This window comes from Trichoplax adhaerens, genomic scaffold (assembly GCF_000150275.1).
Source record: "Trichoplax adhaerens TRIADscaffold_5 genomic scaffold, whole genome shotgun sequence".
NCBI classification, from domain to species: Eukaryota; Metazoa; Placozoa; class Uniplacotomia; order Trichoplacea; family Trichoplacidae; genus Trichoplax; species Trichoplax adhaerens.
In genome coordinates, this window is record NW_002060947.1 from 2,509,116 (window position 1) to 2,532,704 (window position 23,589).

The 23,589-nt window shown below is 34.5% G+C and overlaps 5 protein-coding genes across 5 annotated transcripts; 2 read left to right on the forward strand and 3 right to left on the reverse strand.

Moving 5' to 3' along the window:
* Nucleotides 1-1,111: 1,111 nt before the first annotated feature.
* On the forward strand, nt 1,112-6,645 carry Sytntm (uncharacterized protein; the record flags this gene model as incomplete). The annotated part of the gene is made up of 8 exons (XM_002112368.1): nt 1,112-1,264; nt 2,426-2,554; nt 3,911-4,139; nt 4,232-4,323; nt 4,416-4,589; nt 4,677-4,753; nt 4,831-5,095; nt 5,274-5,348. 8 exons carry the CDS (start codon nt 1,112-1,114, stop codon nt 5,346-5,348), a joined length of 1,194 nt encoding a protein of 397 aa, XP_002112404.1.
* A 721-nt stretch (nt 6,646-7,366) lies between these two features.
* Nucleotides 7,367-8,080, reverse strand: TRIADDRAFT_16582 (uncharacterized protein; the record flags this gene model as incomplete). Its single annotated transcript, XM_002112801.1, has 4 exons — nt 7,367-7,403; nt 7,471-7,763; nt 7,841-7,878; nt 7,969-8,080. Coding segments are annotated over 4 exons (480 nt in total), but the record flags the coding sequence as incomplete, so codon positions are not given.
* A 1,171-nt stretch (nt 8,081-9,251) lies between these two features.
* Nucleotides 9,252-12,623, reverse strand: TRIADDRAFT_2707 (uncharacterized protein; the record flags this gene model as incomplete). The annotated part of the gene is made up of 10 exons (XM_002112802.1): nt 9,252-9,361; nt 9,453-9,536; nt 9,600-9,633; nt 9,700-9,845; nt 9,913-10,037; nt 10,099-10,183; nt 10,259-10,464; nt 10,531-10,705; nt 10,869-11,006; nt 12,452-12,623. Coding segments are annotated over 10 exons (1,275 nt in total), but the record flags the coding sequence as incomplete, so codon positions are not given.
* A 1,566-nt stretch (nt 12,624-14,189) lies between these two features.
* TRIADDRAFT_25320 (uncharacterized protein) lies at nt 14,190-18,253 on the reverse strand (the record flags this gene model as incomplete). Its single annotated transcript, XM_002112803.1, has 11 exons — nt 14,190-14,438; nt 14,568-14,678; nt 14,744-15,064; nt 15,138-15,329; nt 15,466-15,654; nt 15,756-16,027; nt 16,141-16,247; nt 16,328-16,608; nt 16,690-17,193; nt 17,265-17,621; nt 17,720-18,253. 11 exons carry the CDS (start codon nt 18,251-18,253, stop codon nt 14,190-14,192), a joined length of 3,117 nt encoding a protein of 1,038 aa, XP_002112839.1.
* A 728-nt stretch (nt 18,254-18,981) lies between these two features.
* TRIADDRAFT_63943 (expressed hypothetical protein) lies at nt 18,982-23,107 on the forward strand (the record flags this gene model as incomplete). The annotated part of the gene is made up of 14 exons (XM_002112369.1): nt 18,982-19,084; nt 20,088-20,218; nt 20,451-20,548; nt 20,643-20,684; nt 20,930-20,991; nt 21,151-21,208; nt 21,418-21,480; nt 21,594-21,663; nt 21,758-21,891; nt 21,965-22,067; nt 22,235-22,381; nt 22,608-22,702; nt 22,810-22,870; nt 23,027-23,107. The coding sequence occupies 14 exons, from the start codon at nt 18,982-18,984 to the stop codon at nt 23,105-23,107; spliced, it is 1,248 nt and encodes a 415-aa protein (XP_002112405.1).
* Nucleotides 23,108-23,589: the final 482 nt, after the last annotated feature.

The following is a 23,589-nucleotide window of genomic DNA, read 5'->3' on the forward strand; positions in this document are numbered from 1 at the left end:
TACAGTACAGTACTGTACAGTATACAGTACAGTAGATGTTAGTTGGCAAGCCACTTTGATGAAGGTAATACAGTACTGTACTGTACTGTACTGTACTGTACACTGTACACTGTACAGTACAGTATTAAGTTCATCAAAGTGGCTTGCCAGCTAACATCTCCGCCATCTTAAAAACGGATGGCTGGCCGGATATCCATCTGTAAACATACTGTAGAGGTTTTTATTACCTCTACACTCTACAGTACAACCGCTTTTACTCTTCTGAGGAGTGTTCATTTACTGTACTGTACTGTACTGCAGTACACAGTACCATTAAGCGCAAATTAGGTTAAGTAAAAGAACGTAGTCGATGTGTCAACGCGCTTAATGGTACAGTACTGTACAGTACAGTAAATAATTTAATGAACACTCCTCAGAAGAGTAAAAGCGGGTGGCCTAAAAGTGCCAAATATTTCTGTGGAGAAATCTCCTGTACTGTACGGAAGTTGCTTCCTGTAGTACAGTACTGTACAGTAGCCCTGATCATTTTGCATAAATTACTTTATACACTTCGTTTAAGCTGTCCTACTGATACATTAGACATGTATTGACATATCTAAAAAAAAATAAAGAAATCGTCCAATCTCACGCGGCGCAAATCAAATTAGTGTCCTGCATCATCCCCGTGCGAGAAATTATATTATTTTTTACTGTTACTGTACTGTACTGTACAGTACAGTACTATACAGTAACAGTACTTTTTATTTTTTGTTTATCCTTTTACTGTACAGTACAGTATTGTACAGACTGTACAAGTGTACATTATGTACTGTACATATACTGTACTGTACAATACTGTACAGTACTGCATTGAATCACTTTTTTTACACAACCGCATAGTACTGTACAGTACACTAGTGTACAGTGTACAGTATATCATACAGTATTTTTACTGTTAATAAATACTGTAATAATAATAATTATACAGTACAGTACAGTACAGTACAGTATAGCGATTATACTGTACAATATACTGTACAGTACAGTACACTATACAGTATAATATAATATAATATAATATAGTATATACAGTATAATTAATTAAATAATTAGTTACATTACAAGCGAAAAAATGGGTGCTGGAACGAGCAAGGAAAAAAACGAAGACATGGATAATTACCGAAAATCATCTATTGACAGCTTAGAAGCGGCTGTAAATCAGGGAATTCTAACTCCGGAGCAGAAGGAAAAAGAAGAACGTAATCGAAAATTTCGTGCGCGTAAGGTACTGCCCCAGACTTTCTATTAGAATTAGAATTATTTATTCTACTGTACAGTACAGTACTTGTGCAGTAACCGGATCTTGATGGTAAAAACTTTTTACCTTCAGCAATAATTAGGAAAGTCAATCAGACTATTAACTAATAGTAAGTACTGTTTATTGCATCCCAGGAGCACATGTAATATACCGTAGTATCGCAGTTAGAAGTCTTTATACTTAGGCTTTACGGATCAACTTTATCTGATTTTGCAAATAGTCAATGTTTAAAATTCGTACCAGAATCTTATAAAAACAATAAAAACAAAACAAATACAGAATACGGTACTATCCTAAGTATCATCTCGGACCCCGGCTCACTCCGCAGCCTGTTGCCAGTTTTGTTTATTTTGTTTTGCCTTTTACAACTTATTTACCATCAGTACCGTTACCATTAATTATTAGACAGCGTCCTATTGTAATACAATGCGCATTTTACGCACATAGTGTTCGATTTATCAACCTTCAACGTGGCGCATTTTTACAATAAAGCAACGTGTAAGTTGTGAGCGAGTAAGTAAATTCGCTCACTTACAGTTATTGAACTGATATCGGAGGTAGTTGATTTATCTATGACTACTAAAGAAATACCGGGTAATTCTTTCATTAGTCCACGATTTATCGCGCATTAATCTAATCATATAAACGTTTCACGTTGGATCGGTGTCAGACAACTCTTAATTCTTCCATAAATAGATACTTTACCATCGCAGTTAAAATAATAATTCTACGCGTACTTTACTAATGGAGCACAGTCAATTTTTGAACTCAGTCTTGTAACTGGTACTGTATACTTCCAGTTAAATACAGTATAGTATTCCAGTAAAATCCAGCTGTTCGTACAGTACATACGGTACAATGTGCAAATGTACATAACTGTACTGTACTCGTAATTTGTAAATTCTACGATATTTCATCCATATTGTGTACAGTACTAGTCCCCGTTTAGTTTGATGCAAATGACGGGGCTAATGTGTATTAATCGAGTCCATCACATGAAATGACTTTAAACAAATTTAAGACCACAAAATCTACGGTATATTGTAAGCCAGTATATTAGACAACAAACTATATTGTCTGTAATCTGTTTGCAACCATTAAAGGTGTATTATCCTTTTAATAATTTAGAATAACTTGATGGTTCTAAAAGAACTCTATCGATTGATGGATCCTTCTGTAAAGAAATCCGGTGATGCACAAGGAGAAGTTCAACTGTCTTTTAAGTACAATGATGAACAATCGGCGGTATTAGTGAAGGTAAGCAACCGAGCATTATATCTATAACGATATACTGTAATTATTAATGTATTCTCCTTCATGGTTAGTACTTTATAATAAAAAGTTTTATGAAGGCTATTGATTAAAGGTAACTCTTTCTCAGAATTCTCAGCTGGTAGTGAATAAACTAAATTCGTGCTACTATAGTACCATCGGGTAGAGTCAGTTAATTTCGATTGAAATTATGCACCGTACAGTTAAAATGGCCAGTGAGATAGTCGGCATAATAATTTAATTCTTAGTCAACAGTCACTTCTGTCCTTCTCTTAGTTGCCTCTGGGTAGAATGCTATCCTTAAACAATCGAATCTCTATACTGTAGACACTTTTGAATAAATTACACTTTATGTACTGTACTGTACGCGTATACTTTTATCAAATGAAACTTCTCTCGAAGTTCGGACTATACAAGTCGCAATTCAGAGTTCTCGCTAGTAAGCGTTTGAAAGTACTACAATGCAGGAAATTCTGTTTGTTAGTATAATTAAATAGCGCTATTATAGTACAGTACTATACTTCTGTAAAGTAATAAAAAATTAAGAACATTGAACGTGAATTGATTTTATTGCAATTGTTGTCAATTCGCTTCTTGAATTCTATTCATTTATTCTGTGTGAATTGCTTTATATATTGGACGATTTTATCGACTGAAACAAGCAGTAATTCTAATGATAAGATAACTGAACAAGCTTTGCCACGTGTAAACCTTATTTACATCGAATCTCTACGACAAATTTCTGTATTCTATATTAATATCAATTATAATTATTAATACATAATCCCATGTTCGCTTGTTCAGTACAATATAGTATAAAATACATGCAATTACACAGTCGTTTAAAGTGAGCAGGTGGCTTTTTTGACTTATAGTACCTTATAGTCAATAAATGGAATGTATCTTTATCTCTAACAACTCATGACCATAGAGGTTTCTTACCTCTACGATCAATATTTATGACCTTAACGGACGATGGTAGCTATGTTAGGGTTATATAGTCATTCCGTATTAAAATAATATGTTTCGTACTCAGGTTTGCGTCAGTAACTAACGTTATACGTATAATATGCACAGTTGGATTATCACAATAGTTATTAACTATTACTGTACTGTATGCATAGATTGCAAGTGTAACTTAACGTGAATGATAAGGGTAAAAAAATTTAAACCAATTTTGTAACGCTCGTTTGATTCAAAACCAAAATTGTGGAAAAACAGTTTTCCGTACTGCTTGTAGTATATCGAAAATTATTAAGCGCTTTATGTTTTTTACAGTCATGCCATGCACGTATGTTAGCTTTTGTTATAGTTATGTAATTCAGCTTTCTTAAATTCTAGATCATTAGAGCCAGAGATCTTGCGATCAAAGATATTTCTGCTGGAACTTCAGATCCATATTTCAAAGTTGACTTAATTCCCGATCGCAATAAAGAAGGTGCTAAAAAAACGAGAACCGTCAAGAAATCTTTAAATCCCATTTACAATGAAGTCATTGCTTTCAATGTCCCTCCCGAACAGTTACATGAAACTAGACTTCGATTAATGGCATATGATTGGGATCTTCTTGGTTAGTTGTAATCATAGACTTTATTATAAAGTCGTGGATTTTAATTTCATGGACTAGTTGATTATACTTCTAATATTGAATTATCATTAAAGGAAAGGATGATTTTATGGGCGAATGTATTATTAATCTCAGTGAATTGGACTTTGATCAAATGGGCAATGGTTGGTATCCTTTGCAACAAGCGGTCTGTAATATTCGTTCTTTAATTTTTGCGCAAATTATCGAAAACTGCTAGATAACTACAAATTTCTAATGAAATCTTTTCTGTGCTCTTAGACTGATTTAAGTATATCTGGTGCAATCGAAATTTCTCTCGAATACAAACTGCCTTCAACTATGATAGTTACAATTATTCAAGGTCGAGACCTAGTCTCTAGGGATATTTCCGGCAAATCTGATCCTTTTATTCGATGCTACGTTGTTGATACTCCAAATCGTTATAAAACCAGCGTACGTTAATTTAGTTTTCTAATAGCATTTACCAAAAAATCTATCGTAACAAATTTTAATTTACCTGTATAAATTTTCCGTTTATAGGTTAAGCATTCTACTCTTAATCCTGTTTGGGATGAAACGTTTGAATTCGATATTCCTCAAGAGGAGTTTTCTTCAAGGTGATATCTAGTAATCTGTATTAATAGATTACAATCTATTTTGTAGCTCATCTTGCTGATTCTAAGTTTTTCTTTAGAACAATTATTTTTAGCGTTTTTGATTATGATCTGACTGGAAAGAATGATCCAATGGGTGACGTTCATATCCACCTAACTAATTTTGATATTGATAATGGTCTGCATGAGTGGTTCTCCTTAGCTGACTTGAAGAATGCCGATCGAACAAGATCACAATGGGCAGCAACTGCGGTAGTTCAAGAATTCCGAGAAGCGCTAACTGCTCACGCAATCTTTGGCTATCCATCGTTTCTGTTCTCTAAAAATAGCCAAATTGGTTTGAAGGTATCAACCATAATTATCGATAATCTCAATCGTGTGCTCTTAGTCTATAACACTGTGTCTCCGCTACCCTAACTCTAGTATATTTCTAAATTCTATTAAAGAGGTAATATAAACATGTACGCATTGAAATGAATTTGAAGCAAATCTACTGTGTTAACAAATTTTTGTAATATTCTAGACGTATTCGGTTCGAAGCAGAGTTGCTGGTAGTACAGCGAGAGTACAGGTGGTGGATGGTCTCTTGGCGAAGTGAGATAGTCCACAGGATTCTGAATTGCTGCCAGACAGCTTATTTACGCGTAATTACGTGAGATCATACAGTAGAACAGTGAGCTACTACTAGAAATATTTAGCTGTGGATTTTGCTTTGCCACAATAGTACAGTATATTTCATTAACTTATTTTATTACAAGCTTTACGCAAATTTATGTGATTACGTAGAGTTTCTGTAAAAATCTTTATGGACAAAAATAGAAATTACTTGAACCAGGCTGTGCGCTGGCCTCTACAGTGCGACAATGTAACATAAAAGTTACAGCACTAAGTTACATTTTTTAATTAACTATTCCTAGCTGTTTTTTAGTGTTCTTCTGTAGCGACGTAATGCTTCAACTAAAGCATATTATTTCCATTTTTAAGCATGATGTAAAGCAAACTTCTACATTCTAATTTGGAATGTTTATTTCACTTATTCGTAATCACAAGTTAATCCAATTTTTGCAATATTCTCTGATATTTGCATTTTGATAATAAAAGTGATTGCTGTTTTATCGATGAAATTTTTTAGCTATAGTAAACATTTAATAAACATTTATTTTATTTTAATCAGCTTTACTACATATTGTATATGCATAAAATCTTGCAGCATCGATACAGTATGAAGACATGATTTTATACCAAAAGGTATCAATAAATCTAGAGTTGGTCTTTTTTATTCGCACTGCTATGAATAGGTTATTACAATTTTGGATTAATAATTATAATTAATAGACAAAACCTGCTAATAAATTAGGTTGAAAACTAACTATACATTATCGCTAGCGAAGTTAGTAAGCGAATACGCGTACACTTATTGTAGTATTCGCTTTCCAACGAATTCTATCAACAAGATAGTTGACATCGTAGTCTTTATATTCAGAGTTCACGCAACGCAAAGTTATCGTTTACATGTAGGAGTTCTTTAAAATTATTTGAGATAAAGAATCGATAGTATAGGTACACACTTAATATTACAAATCAAATATTGACTAACATTGTCTCTAATAAGTGCATTACAGCGATGACACAAGAATAAGTGCCTGAGTAACGTAAATCAGAGAGGACTACAAAACATGAAATACATTTAACCAAGTAATTACGCAATAACGTCATGGATTAGTAATCCACGATAATTATATAATGTATCTATCAGGTTACGTGAACGATATGTATACAGTAATATATTAAATTAAATTAAATTCCGAAGAATAAATCTGCTATAGGGCCGTACTGTAGATCAGAGTGGTATCCACGATTACAAAGACGAATGGAAGGTAGATACTGGACGGTGATTAAAGATGTCAGTTAGGTAACGATTAACTTTTTCAATAGAAAGACAATACTATTAACTGATGCTTAATTAACTAAGTGTGGCTAATAGCTAATTAAACAGTGCAGGCAGAAAATAAATTGAACTGAATATCAGTACAATTTATCCTACACAATTTCAACTAAGGAAACTCTCAAAATTCTCATCAACAACATCGGTAAATGTTATACGAACGTGTTTAGGTATAATCTTTACGTAAGACAGTCAATGTGAACCTCTCTATGCATTTATCGAAATACGACTGATTAATTGTTGATAGTATATTTGTAACATACAGTTATCCATAGAAATCTTCATAAATAAAGTAAGCCATTCATGAGAGCTGTAAAAATAAAAATTACTCTTTTTACAAGGGAAAGTCGGAGAACGAATAAATGAGCCAAAGGTCCAATCACACACAATTACGTCAAAGGCTCCGAGGAGGTCTTAATTTTCTTTAGTTGAGGTTCATCCCTAATGAGGTAAAGATGTTAGCATAGTTCTGTACAAATATGAACGAGAAACGTACTTATCTGAAGCTTTTCTACCGCTTTGCGGTTTTTTCGATCTGTTTTTTCCAGCAACTGTTTTCGTTAGTGTAGATTGCACTTCTGTAATAAAATACGATGAAGTTTAACTTTCTAAGTGATAATTTACATGTCTCACGACAGATCGCGTCAAAGTCTACTATGATTGAATTGCATACCTTGAAGCCATCTCACTTGCGTTGCAGGACCATACCTAAAAGATAATTTCAACAAAAATTTATAAAAATTACAAAGTTTTCTCAGTACTATTCCATCTATACCCTTTTTCATTCTTTGCAGCAATCCTGAATATAATAGCAGGTTTGGCAGATTGATCAATGTAAGCGCGAGACACGAGACCATTATTTACCAAACAAAAAGCGTTGGTACCAATATATACTCGAATAAAGGAGAGATGAACGGAGTGGACTACAGGGCTAAGTAATTGTCCTGACTGTTGCGAATTTAAAGACGCAGGACCATCACTACGCACTGCCAGATAAACAGAATATTCTGAAATTGTTCCTGAAGTATTTGTTGGAGCTTCCCAACTAAGATGGGCTCCATCGGCGTTCTAATATGAAATTGTGGACGCGTATTAATACGATGCTTTATTTAATTAATGACATAATTGAGACGCTATTGCCTAACCTTACTGATACGAATTGATACGGGTGCACCGGGATAGCCTAGTAAGTAGGAATTAATAGCAAGTAATATTAGCTAACAGATTTAGTCACAAAGAGCGCTATTAATCGACTAAAGCAAACGATACTAACCAGGTACACATGTTTTAAAGGCGGATACTTCGCTGTAATCGCTAGTTCCTAAGCAGTTAATGGCCGCAATTCTAAACTTATAAGCTGTTCCAGATTCAAGTTCTTTTTTCTGCGCGTAAAAACTCATGTAAGACCCCTTAATCACACATGAATATTAGAAATTTTGTCAAGTGATATTAAATTGGTATGTATACCAACCTCAGTCGAACTATCAGGAAGAAAGTAGGAAGATACAATTGTAGAAGTTTTATTTATAAGACCAACATTGCACCAAATAAGGTCGGATGATGTTAATATCCTAGACTGATGAATATCGGTTACCGAAATCGAATCTTGAGTATAAGCAGCCTTCTCAGTATTCTGTACAGCTGTGGAACAGCCGTAGGCAACTAAAGGCAAAGCAGAATTAAAGTTGTGTTTGCGTCAAGTTTGAATATCACACCAGCTGTAGTTGCTTTATATCTGTAATCATAATCCGGTATAAATGTAGTTAAATTGCAACTTAATCAATAGTTTGATGTACCGGTTGTAGAAGTAGAAATCGTACGTGAATCGGAATCGAAGGGCTGAGATGTAGAGTCAACATTGATATCAGCCAGGGAAGTTTGAGAAACCTGCGCCGTAGTATCATCACCACTATTTGACATTAACTGTGTACTTGGAGAAATAGTAGCTGCAGACACTGTACTAGATTTTACAGCAGTCGTTATATCTGATGCTTGAGAAATGGTACCCTTGTGAACTACACATTCCTTATTACGTAAAACTGCCAAAGAAGCTGCAGAATCTACTGTAGACGGCTGAATACCTTCCGCCAATATGGAATCCATAACAATCGGATAATGATTATCACTCGCTAGTTCTGATCTACTCACAGTGGATACCGCTGCCGACATGTTAACATTACTACTTGTACATTCTACGGTCAACTCGCGTCGGCTATCTAATACAGAATCAGTAACTTTGAGATCAGAAGAAAAAGGTTCCGAAGTTTCCGCTATTGATTGATTAATATCATGTTGCCGATCTTCACTCTCGGCAGATTGCATTCTAGATCTACTGCTAGGGGTATCAGTACCCGCGGAGAAACTAGAACTAGTAGGTGTTCTTTTGCCAATGGAAGCGGCCAACACCGATGAGATAGTGGCTCCTGGAATTGAATCATCATTATTATCTACCGATGACCTCGTACTTGAAGTACGGTTATTGGTTGTACCTAAAAGTTCAGTAGTTTTATCGTTTATAAGGTCTAGTGACGTAGTGCTACGATTATCTTCTGCAGCTGTTTTTAAAGGATTAGCGCTTAAGGTAAGGTTATTTGACCGTTGTGAATTCGAAAGACCATCACTTGTAGAAAACTTAAATTTCTGCAGTTGCAGTGAATAAGAATCGGCTAAACATGGAAAACAAGTCTTTAAGTCAGCGCTGTAATGAGGCTGTGCGTTAAGTAAAATTGCTTAACTAAGCTATGATAACACAATTACCTGACCTAACGGCACTCCAACAAACCTCCAAGCTATTAATACTTGCTCTTACGAGCTGCACCCTCGAAGGAACTTTTGGTTTTTCTAAGAAAAACATTCTTGTTGTAAATACCAATATCAAGTTCATAAAATACTAAACTTAAGTACCTGATTCTAGATACCACATATCTTTGCAGCAAACCTAAAAAGAATGCTTTCTAAGTAGAGTGCAATATAATAGCAAATCGTTAAACTTGTATACCTATACCTGGTTATTCCAAGCTTTTCTATAACCATCACGTCCACTCCATATGTATAATCTTGAATTAACTGCTATAGCGCAATGTCCAGCTCTCGCTCGAGGTACGTTATCTTCTGATATATCCATGTCGATTTTTTCCCAACTCATAGTATCTGAAGAAATCACTTTAATAATAAAGCAATCTAGAGGTCTAAATATATTGCAATCACATTTTATTACCTAATTCGAGCGACGCTAACGTATTAGTACATTTCCATTCTTTCTCATGGGACATTGATTTGGTTTCATCTCTGTTAGTGTTATCATCGGAAACCATTGGTACCCACCCTCCAAAAATTAACATCCTATAGACAGAAAAAATTTAAAAGTTCCGATAATGATATATAGCAATAATCATTTATATACCTTCTGCCCACAACAACAGCTGAATGCAAACTGCGAGGTAATGGAGGAATTCCATGTATTTCGGGTTTAGACCAAGTCATTGATGCTAAGAAAGGGATTAAAACTTGAACCTTTACCAGTATTTTCTACGTCTCACACATAAAGAATAAGACTTACTTACCAATATCTAGAATCCAAATGTCGCCTAAACGATTTCCACTCATGCCACCGTAAATCAACAATTTCGGCTGACTTTCATCTCGATTTTGCTTAACTATACATATATGTGATTCTCGAGGTGAAGGAATAGTACCGAAAGTTTCAGGAATTTCCCATTTCGGATATTTTTCATCCGCCAGATTGAGAATATACAAGTCATTCAAATATCTAAATATATATTAAAGTATATAAATTAGATCGATTGTCAAGGATAACTCGTCATGAATTATATACCTATGAACGTTTTCTTTTCCTTCTTCTTCCAAAGTAGTTAATCCGCCAAACATATAAATCTTGTTATCCACTATCACGAAGCTGTGTCCAAGACGACAGCAAGGAGGTGGACCATTTACAGGCGATTTCGGATTTATTCGTGTCCATTCCCACTGGTAGTTCGAAGGTTCTGCGTCTGTTGTACTATGCACTGAGCGCACGTTTAATACATGCATCTGTAACGTAGCATTTTAATTAGGAGATTATTACTGATGAGAAAATATTAATGATTGTTTAACTGTATTAGTTACTCTATACTAATTGCTATACAAGTCTTGCATGGATTGTTAACGTTAAACGCACTTCCTTTGAGTATTTCCCATATTCTATCATACCACCAAATATGTACATTTTATTGCCATGGCTCGCACAGCCAAAAGCAGCACATCCAGCAGGAATGTTGCCTTGAACATTTGGGGTAAACCATTGATTGTTGCCTTAAAAAAATTATGACATTAGACGAACTAATCTTTGGCATTAGCTATAATCAACAATTTTTATTCTTACAAAGTAATACACTTAGCTTTTGAAATAGAATATATACCTTAATTTAAGTTACAAGCAGAATAGCACTTCAGTATACAAAGGAATTAAGTTTAATTTAATAAGAGTTAAATATACCCATTAACTGACTCTCAGAGTAACTGATTTGCTTAGTTAAATGATCTATGACTTTTGCTTATATACCGTAATATGTATACCATATTTAGTGAACTGCAGCGTATCTACTAACCAGCATTAAACAGTTCAGATAAAAAAGGCTATACTGTACTATAAGTTTGCACTAATAATTTATTAAAATAATGTACGACTATATAATAAAAGTAATCAATTTCCTAAGCTACTGTTTGAATGAATTGTGGCCCCTTTGCAGCTTATATTCGTAACAAGCACTATTCTATCCTTCAATTGTAGGGTCATCCCTTAGCACGACTAAGCAAGCACCAGTAGCGCTACAATTTTCTTTACTGTACAATCTTCAAAATTAGAAGAATTATAGGTAACCTTACTAGTGTACATGTGCTGGTTTATGCCACTGTAGTACAGTACTGTATAGCGAGGCATAACACTTCACTGTACTAAACGGCATACTGAACAACAACTCTTGACATAAATCAAAACTACCTTGCAGTTTGCTGTTTTCCCTACAATTTTAACTAAAATTTAGTAAAATCATCTCAATGAAGTAAATTATGAGTGTTTTATATCACATCATAAGTACAGTGATTGTACACCCTAAAATACTGTATGTACAGTCACAGTGAGTCACACTGTATTGTAGCTACTGTACATCTAGCAATTTAGCAATGAGTAAAATATATTTCATAAGTTCATAACTTAGAGGCATGCGAGCTACGTAGTCACCGCATTTATGTTCGCTGTGCAAATAGCAAAGAACAGTAAAATCGAGAATGCTATAATTATTACAATAATAAATGTGCTGACAAATGCATTTTTAATTTAATTTAAACGTAATGTCGAATATTTCGGTATTAACTTTTAACATGATAGCGTGAAAAGTACTGAAATTTTATCTTCCTGCTAAGCCAGTACTGGAATCTTATCACTGTAAAGTAGTGTCAACCAAGGAAGACAAGTGATATCAAAAATTGATAATGTGTAGTACAAGTTAGACATTTTTACTCGAGCTATTCGTTATATTGGATCAACTAAGTTAACAGCATAATTAAAAGGTTAAATATTTTTACAGTAGTACAATCCTCTCAACTCAAGATTGATGCTAACAAACTAGCTTTTGTATTGCGAGATCATTTTATAGCGTTACTCACACCAATAATACAGTACAGTATTATTATAATTGATTATATCACACTGTATACAAGTACAATATCTGCTAATGGTATGAAATCCCAGTACTTACTTATACTGTATACATGCAGTTCATCTACAATTCCTTCGTTACCACCTCCAAATACAACTATCATATTATTTATTACAGCAGCTCTATGCCCATGACGTGGACGCGGATTTGGTCCTGATGTGCCTTGAATCTTCTTCCATTTCATCGGCACCGCCATCTTTACAAGTGAGGCAAGTTAACAAAAGTTGGCTAAGTACTTTGAGACTGCGCAATGCACTGATCAACTTACAGTAAAACAGTAGTCAATGAGCGATCAGCCCCAGACAATGCTGTTCTGTACTGTACATTACAGTACTGTAATCGCTGTCGTTCAGTACAGTACCACACTACCAATGTGGATGGTGAATTTTTCCATATTTTTGTACAGTACAGTACTGTACAGTACAAGCAATCAATGTACCGTACAGTACATTGTACAGTATAGAAATTTTTTGTTTCTGCAATAAATTAGATTTTATTTTACAGTACAGTATAGCGTTTGGCCTAGTTTCGTCAATAAATTGTGTCAAACACTTCATTATGATAGTAATTTAATATTCAGACAGTCGATTCTGAAATGACTGTTTTTTTAATTAGGTAATATTACATTGTATTCCATTGCCTGTTGCTTGGAAGCAGTAACTTTAGATCATAAATGTTGTTCAACGCAATATGAGCGACTGAGTGACTATTTTTCGACATTTTCGCCCTCATCTAGTATGAAAAATCCGTCCATCCGAGGAGTGTCAAGTCTAGAAAATTTGGCCTTCCACACTAGTTCAGTATATGCGGTACATAAAGTAGGAGCCGATCTTTTTGTATTAAGTCATCAAAATTAGCGAATTTTTTATTCTTTTCAGAATGGTTCATACCAAAATTATAAACCACAAAATTATAGGAGATAGAGGATTATATAATTATGCTCTTACTTCGATAAGCCGTCTTAGCTACAAAATCTAGCAACAAATACAGTACATTGAGTACAGTACGAAATTGTAATGGCGAATCACGCTAGCAGGTATGAACGCAGTAAATGGTGAGATGGTACTCCGTTACATTATACATTACAAGGATAAGAATTACATATATCCATTAAAAGAGTCTAATGAATAAGTACAACAGAACCTATATAATAATATCAATTGTATTAAGTAACATGATAAGTAACAACCCGGTTTGACTTAAATAAGTAAATACTTTCGGATGATTTATTGGGAAGAAGTTACTATTTCGGATATAAAACGAAAATAAAGCAGGGTGACGTACACGTCAACTCCAACAATTTCAACTTATCACATTTAATGGAAAAAGTACATAAAACATCATTTCAATCCAAGTTGAAAGTACATTCCAAAATGTTACTGTAGTATGTTGGTAGTACTGTAATCTAAATTTGAAAGCTTAATACTGAAAAGAAAGGTGACGTATATGTTATAATTAGTATTAGTACACAGTTGCTATTTCGTTTCTTTAAACGGTGCTTTCAACACAATCACGAGTGTGAATCTGGCCATAAGTAGGTCTTCGCCCCAATGCAACATGTGTAGAAGCTCTTCTTTCACTTAGACTTGAGCGGAAGGCATTGATGACTCGAATCTAATAAAATCAATTTATATCATAGAATTTAATCTCCAACGAGGTAAGATTTTTCGTCCAAGCGATAATATCGAACGAACCTGCGCTTGAAGACGTGATACTCCTCGTACCCATAATAACTATTATAAAAGAATTGAGTCACCGTATTAAAAGCAAACAAAGTCTAGATACAACACCTAAAAGAAATAATTACTCGTGCTCGGTTATCAGGAACTGAATCAGGTTCACTAATCGGATACTCTACTGGCTTCGTCCCAAATCTCCAGCTCTTGGGTAATTTATAACTGGGAATATAGCTAAGCATCACACCCCAAACGAGTTCGCCAGCTCCGAAAAATATGCACCAGAGCCATAAATCGAGATCGAGGGGTAAACAGTGGAAAGCTATCCCACCAGCTTCTACTAATACAACCTAAGCAATGTGATACAATTTACTTTCTCATACTTGAAATCATAATATTTATTGAATAAACCAATTAGTATCCGCTTAAATAACCAATTTATACAAGCAAATACACTACGTTAATACTACATCATTTACCTGAACAGCGATTGTACCGAAAAATATTATTAAAAATATCGGATTCTTAAGTATTCCTTGAAGTACATTTCTCTCTCCATGAATTTTTCGAGCGTTGATTTCATTAAAGATCTATTAATGCGTATATAAGACTTACTGAATAATTCTTTTATACATCCAGTATGACTAAGACCTACCTGCATTTGAACAAAAGTATTAAATACCATAGTGAAATGTTTTGTAGGAACTAGCGAGTGAGCAGTCTCGTTTGCTCGACCTTCCTTAATATCAAATAAGACTTCTCCATAAAATATAATAAGAAACAGCACTGTCAGCTGATACAGGCAATGGCCTACGATATTCTTCGTCATAGTTCTCGATATTAAGGCCTTGTTACGTCCATACGGTTTGCGATTTAACAAATCGGGAGAAGGTAGTTCTGTTGCTAAGGCTAAAGACGCAAAAGTGTCCATTATCAGGTTGACCCATAGTAGTTGTACCGCCTTTAACGGGCTAGCCTGAAAGAAAGTACAGTAACGTATGATAACAGTTTAAATACATATCTGTGCAGCTGTTCTTTTTGTAATTTACCTGTATTGAAGCTGCTCCAATAAATGACGTTATGACAGCAGTAACATTTACGGTAAGCTGAAATTGTAAGAACTTTGAAATGCTGTCGTAAACATTTCTTCCCCACATTACAGCCTTCACAATACTACGAAAATTGTCATCAGTTAATATAATATCTGACGCTTCTTTTGCAACATCAGTGCCGGCAATTCCCTAAGAAAGTGGACATAACATAATATGTTGTACAGTACTTGCATGCTCCTTTCAAACATTAAACATTTTATCACGTTTAATTAATGTATTAGTAATTTACAGTTGGTACAATTACGCGTATGTAATTCATATTTACCATAGCAAAGCCAACATCCGCCACTTTTAGGGCAGGACCATCGTTTGTACCATCTCCTGTAACAGCTACAACATCTTGAATATTTTTACTTTGAATCAGGCCCTTTACTAACGTATACTTATCTTCTGGAGATGATCGTGCTAATACTCTTATTTTAGGGAGTAACTTGCTCATAAGATTTAAACTTATCTGAAAATGGTACATACATACGATATTGAGGACAAACAATCATCTACAACGAAATTGTCAATTTAGTAATGTAACACAATACGTATACGTATTTTACATACTTTATTATGTTTATCTCGAATTCTTCTATTGAAGTCTTTTCCTTCAATAACTATAAATCCGTCATTTTCCGATATTATGCCACATTTAAGAGCTATTGATTTCGCAGTTTTTAAGTTATCTCCCGTAACCATCCTAACCACAATACCAGCACTTTGACATTGCTTTATTGCACCAGGAACTTCGGGTCTTACTGGATCTTCAATACCAACAACACCAATACAAGTCAAATCGTCTATCACACTCTCTTCGTCCTCCCAATTTACGAGATTATCTATGCACGTATTTTCAGATTTATTTATATATCAGGAAAATATTTGAATACTCATAATAACACAAACTTAAAATCATTAATCAAATAAGATCTCTCCCTCAAGAAAATCGTACAGTTGTCTATATCCTTATAAGCAAGTCCAATAGTACGTAGACCGTTAGAAGCCATACTTTCCACAACAGATCTGATAAGATCATCACGTTCTTCACTCGAGAAATCACTATCAGTGTACACATGCAACTAATGATTATTTTTCAAATTTAAATTCATTTCTTATCACTGTATCTCTCAATTACTCACTGAACAGCACCATCAGAATTAATGATACTACTGCACTTCTTTAGAATAATCTCAGACGCCCCTTTTGTATAAATTCTGCAGCCAGTACTCTTCGGAATAGCGGTAGACATCGACTTACGTACCGAATTGAATGTATACACCTTAAGAAAGTTTTCCTCAGTAATTTTCTTTCGGTAATCATCATAATTACGATCAAATTTCTTTACAAAGCCTAATAAAGCACACTCTGTTTTGTTTCCGACTTGGCCGGGTAACTGATCAGGATTTTCTGGAGGCGGCGGCTTTAGTAATATATTTGAAAGAATATTATAAGATCTGATGCTACCAGGTAAAAGAAAAACTAAGATCGATGATATACATACCGTAATCTTCGAAGTGTAACTACTATTTGTTGCTATACCCTCGCAAAGTAATTCAATGTAGTTGCTGGACAAGTCATTAATAACTGGATCATGAGGATAGAGTTTTTTCCCTAAGTAGCTGCTAACTACTGTCATACGGTTTGTAGTCAGAGTTCCTGTTTTATCAGAACAAATTGCGGTTGCATTACCCATGGTTTCACATGCATCGAGATGTCTTACAAGGTTATTGTCTAGCATCATTTTCTTTACTGAATAGGCCAAAGAAATCGTGACGGCTAATGGAAGGCCTTCAGGAACAGCTACTACGATAACTGTTATTGCAATAATTACGAAGCCCAGAAAGCGTCGGCTATGCGAAGGCACCCACGGTAGTTGTCCAATAGCATAAGTTTCGATGCAAAAGCGAACGATTAGGACCAGTAATGATAGCACAGCAATGCATAGGCCTACTTTACCAATTAATATTGCCAATTTATTTAATTTTCCTTGAAGCACTGATTTTTCCTAGCACAGTAGAAATTTGCATCAAGGTTACAATTAAAAATTAATCATAAATAATATACAGAAAATTATACTTTCAGTCTTTTCTTCTTTTCCGGTTTCTCAATGTCGATTTCACCGTTCCCAGATAAAGTGTCATCTTCAATACGCAGATCCTCATCTTCATCGTCATCGTCATCATGAGCGTCATCAGCCATGTCTTTCTTTCCACTCATTAATGTAAAAATTATCCCTGATTGTGAATTAACACCAACAGCGGTTACGATCATTTTACCACTACCTTCCATTACATGAGTACCGGATAATAACATCAAGTTATTTGGTCCTTTTTTAATTAAATCAGATTCGCCGGTAAGTGAGCTTTCATCCGTTTTCAAATCGTTGCTCTGGATTACAACCCCATCCGCAGGCAACAAATCGCCATACTTTACCTTTCAGAAAGATTGCTACTGCTATAATTATCACTACACAACTATCATATAGGCATTATCAAGATAGAAAATAATCGATCTAGATTTGTTATGCATACCTGAGCAACATCACCAACCACAATTTCAGCAATATTAATTTGCTGAACAGTTCCGCCTCGAATAACGGCGAATTTTTGTTCTTCCTTAATACGGTTTTTCAAGCCACGAAATTGCTTTTCTTTAGTATAATCATTAAATGCCGTAACCAGCACAACAACAATTACAGAAACAAGAATAGCAACTCCTTCTATCCAGCCATTCGACTCTATTTCGATCGTTAAGCCAAGGATAAGAGAAACTGCAGCAGAACACATCAGAATAATTAGTGTTAAATCCTGCATAGCCTCCCACATTAGGCGTAAAAACGACTTTGCTTCTGGCTCAGGTATAACGTTGACACCAAACAGTCTCTTCCTTTCAGCAATGTCATCAGGATCACCACTTAAGCCTTCAGTGATAGAAGACTTAAGGTAATCTTCGGTTAAAGCCGATGCATCTCCAAACATTTTTCCTAGTTTCGCTGCTCCCTCTCTGCCGCGAACTTTCATCAGTGTAATCAACTGTTCTCGTGTACATCTTATATTGCTATCCATTTCGTTTGTATTGCTAGTCATTCCTTCTGATTCTTAGACGATCCAGTTACAATACTTTATTATAAATGAAAGAGAAAAGTGTTGTATGTTAATAAGGAAAGCTAAATATTATCAATCTAATATATTTATAGCATAGTTTTCATTTAAAACTCTGGATATGTGATCTCTTATTACTATAATAATAAATCAAAATCATCATTCAGCAGTTACTGATTAACAAACGATCACTGTATGATGGTACATTTTACGCGTATATACGGTAAATTAATTCAATGCTATTTACAGTTAAAACATACAGTACAATAAAATAATATTTCAGAAATATAAGATAGTAATAATAATGAATTGCACTGACCACTAACTGCAAGTAGTAATAATATAAAATAAGATAAAAATAATCATAATAATCCATTTGACTAGATTTTTAAGTCAATCTTAAACTATTACATCTTGTGCAAGATATGACGACTTCGCACTTATATACGGTACACTAACTACTAACGGTAGTCTAAAACTAAAGGATATTTTTTAAACTTAAAAATGATCTTGATTCGATAACCCAAGATTAACTTCAAATCGATTCTTTACGAGAACTTCCAAAACTGCTGGATTTATTGTACCATAAAAATCGAATTTTATTTCACACTTTCTAGTCACGAATAGCATCAATAACTTAAATTTTAAATGTCAAGTTATAAACAAACCAGCAGAAATTTTGATATGCAGAAATGAAACGAGAAGAAATACTGTATATTTATTCGTCCAAAAAGTACACCCACAACTCGCGCACCGCTGCCGCCGCAACTGATACAGTAGTTGGCACCGCGTACTGTAAGCTGATATTGCTTGTGCATCAATATAAAAATACAGTACAGTCCTACGGACTGCTAAAAGAGATTACAGTACTGCACAATGTACAGTACTACTCATTGTTCATTTGTTCAGTACAGCACTGTAACATGACAGTCGCAAAAGTCGCAAGAGTGATTTACTGTAGTTTACTGTACTGTACAAAGTACAGTGTACAGTGCATGGTGTTCTAACGGTGGGGTACAGTTATGCCTGCAAGACTAGTCAGAGACTTTTAAACCTCAATTGGTAACAGTACCGTACACAGTACAGTACAGTACAGCATTCAAAGTTTTTACGCACGACCGTACAGTACAGTACAGTATAGCGATAGAGTGTACTGTACAGTACTGTAGCAGAAGCACAGTAACCGACGGTAGAGTACAGTACAGTACACTGTCCTGTACTGTACGTGTATGTACTGTACGGTATAGTATTTGGTACCGTGAGTTCTAACGTAAAATACAGTACTGTACTGTAGAAATCAACACAGTACTGTACAGTACTGTACAGTACAGTAATTAACAACGAACGAGGAAAAAAGGAATCCTATGACTCAAACTGGTGCAACCTGTATGCGGTAAGACTACAACGAGACGTGTAGTGTAGCCAGTGGCTTCTCTTGCAGAGACTGCTACGTACTGTACTGTACACTGAGTGTACAGACTGAAAAGCTATTTCCAGCTCTCTTAGCACTTGCAGCCCCTAGCTGAATCAGACTGGTACTGAACTACCAACTTCGTTACATTTCCTGTTAACGAATTTGACGTAATGGCTTCTGCTTGTAACATATGGAAGACAGTAAATCTATACAAGCATAAAGTAGGCAATTTTTCGTAAAGAAAATCAATCATAACTCACCTACCAGTTCTACCATGTAAAATCATTCTCAATCAGTTTCTTTGCCACTTGCAATTTTAGTAATGTTCTTCCATAACAAAATTTTTGATGAACTCATCATAAAATAATATAATTAATTAATTAGATAAAATAGATACAGCGCGCATCACTGGAAATTCAGTTATTTCATCCTACATGTATCTTTTCAATTTACAGGGTTTGCACATGCAATTCTATCCGATTGGACATCGTTTACTATCTTCGTCCAAAGCAAATGTTAGATTAATGAATTTACAAATTTATTACTAACCATCTTATAGCTACCCGAACTTTTCATACATGATTTAATAATACTGCAGTATTGCGGTATAATACTTTAACAATAAATTGCAGTAGTATCAGTATTAAGTTAACAATTTAGCTAAATCAAAGCGAAACATCTCTTATGTTACAATTATGCATAAATTAACTATTTACCGTGCTATGTATTTATTTTTGCCTTCTTTAGTATGCTTTTTCTCAATACGGAGGTCGGTATACTGTGACCTTAATTCCAGGTGATGGAATAGGTCCTGAGATGGCAAGGCACGTTAAGACGGTGCTACAGTAAGATAGTATTTCACTTTCACAAATAAATAGACTTTAAGATACGTTATTGATATTATTCCGTAATCTGATAATTTTACGTCCCTTATCGTAGTAAATGCGGCGCTCCAATAGATTTTGAAGTAATAGATATCAAGTAAGTTAAGTGTGTATTTTATTGAATATATTACTTGACATCTGTTTAAATTTCTGTATAGCAATAACCTACGTAAACTGGTTTTAATAGCTCTTTAAAAGTATACCATAAAGCACAGTACTGAATTCTAGCATACTCATGTTTTAGTGACAGCTGATCTGATTTTATATAATTATTTGAAATACGCATAAAGTGAACTCAATAATACGTAATACAGCTTTTTTCTAATTTTATCGCTACGATAGAGATGAATCATCTACAGATGCTGCTATCATTTCCTTGAAAAGAAACGGTATCGGACTAAAAGGTTAATTTCGCCTATAGCTTGTAAAGCTGTTGCTTATAAATGATCAAATTGCAATAATTTCTGGTTTAGTACGACTTCAATATGCCTGAGTGGTATTCGAATATTCTCTATACTGCAATTTTAAGTACTTGAATATTAAGTTTATTGAATGTACTTTAGGAACAATTACTACTAATATTTCCAATCCTCAATCTCAATCAATTAACGCTCAAATAAGGTATTGGTACTGCCATAATCCTTATATCATTATATTGTGACAAACATACAAGTGTATTATTTTGTATTACTGTTCTTGTAGCTCCTAAAGGTCTAGCAGGTGAATATGTTTTTAATAATTATGTAATGAAAGATACGCGGCAGGTTATAGAAAATATATTAAGTATGAAATTTGATGCGGTTTCTATTTTTAAATTGTTGCTATACTAGGCGAAAGCTTGATCTGTATTCTAATATCGTACCGTGTAAATCAATACCTGGTGTCTGGACTAGGTAAATGTGTATACAGTAATAGTTAAGCTAGATTGTTTAAACGAATCAGTTTAAGTCAGATTATCTACTGTAATTAATACACTCGTATGTTCATGCGACTTCGCTGATAACAGGCATGGCCAGGTTGATTTAGTAGTTATTCGCGAAAATACGGAGGGCGAGTACGGCAGCCTCGAGCATGAGGTTAGTATTCAATATCGTAATAGTTATCGTAAATTTGGGTATAAGCAATATATTTTAGCGAATGAGGAACCTATGTAACTTATCAAATACTTAGAACGTCGATGGAGTTGTTGAAAGTTTAAAAATTATAACAGAAAAGAAAAGTCGGCGGATTGCAAAGTTTGCCTTCGATTACGCACTTCAGAATAACAGGCGTAAAGTAACTGCAATTCATAAGGCTAACATAATGTAAGTACCACTTAAAGTATGCAGTATTACTGATATTATCACCTAAGTTTTATCCAACTAAAAATTTATACAGGAAACTAGCCGATGGCTTATTCTTGGAGACATGCAGAGAAATTTCAAAAGACTACACAGACATAGAATTCGAGTCTATGATAATTGACAATTGCTGTATGCAGGTCAAAATCTTTTATATCTGTTAGCAGTTAGGCTGTGTTTCATTATTACGAGTTTTGATAGAATTACTTGAATTACTACGTGATTTACTACTCCCAAGAATATTCAAAAACATGTTCTAACCGTAGATTTTAACGTTTCATAATGCCATGTTTTCGAGATCCCTTAGATGGTAACTAATCCTCAGCAATTTGATGTTATGGTAATGCCAAATCTATATGGTAACATCGTGAGCCACATTGGCATCGGCTTAGTAGGTGGCATTGGTCTAGTGCCTGGGAAAAACATCGGAGATAAATACGCTATTTTTGAATCAGTACGGTAGTAGCATTACTTTTAGACGAATTTACATTGTCAATGATTATTTCTTTATTAAGTAAAATTAATTTAATCTTATAGTTAACTAATTCTTACCCAGATTATTTTTACTTTGCTTATCAATAACATAAACGGGATGTACTAAGCTCCCAAATTATGCATACTGTACATTCTCTATCCACCTTCTTGAAACAATTCAATTTTTATTGACTTTAAATACAAAGGGTGCAAGAAATATTGGAAGTGACCTAGTAGGATTAAATCGGGCGAACCCTTGTGGCTTTCTCTTTACAAGTGCCTTGATGTTGCGACACTTAGGGTAGGTTTCTCGTCTTTATCTTATAGCCAAATTTCCTGTACATAATTATTCCTTCAACAGTGCTCGCAAACCTGTAATAAGCGACGTCACTCTAATTCATAATATAGTTTGGATGATTATGCCGATATCATCGAAAGCGCCGTTAGGACGACAATCAAGAATGGGAAGGTACTACTAGTAGAGAGATGAAACTAAATATTTTAGTAAAAAGATTAGAGTCCTTATAGAATGATGAAATTTGCTGTCATTTTTTATTCCTTAAAGCTTCTAATCTGCTCATTTTTGCAGTTAAATTAATTAAGAAATAATATATCCTTCTATTAGTGCCGTACGCCTGATATCCAAGGGGATAGAACAACTGCAGATTTTATTGATGCAGTAATAAAAGAAATAGATGTTCAATAACCTTACTGTTTTTGTTTATCGTTTTGGTATGATCAAAATGGTAATATAGCCGTGCTTGGCTAAAATACTTCATAAACGATAACTACAGTATATCTGAAGATTCATCCTTAATACAACTTAAAATATGCGATATACTGCAGAACACAAGTCTCGTTTATAAATAAATATTTCATCAGAAATATACAGTACAGTATACTATACAGTCCATTCATTAAGACTACCAAGGTAAACATATTATACAATTTAATTTATCATGCTGTAAATTGGCTCCAAGTAAAACATACGCATTAATTGAGGTTTTAGCGGTTTGCAAATACTAATCTTTCGTTAACAATCCTGCAGCAACTGCGATTAAAATTTCAGCATGAGAATTAAATGTTTTTTGTACAGTACAGTACAGTAGACTCAGCTGAAACTGTCCTACTGTGCTACAAGTAGTCACTAGTTACTGCCCCACTACTATACGTACTGTATAGTGTATA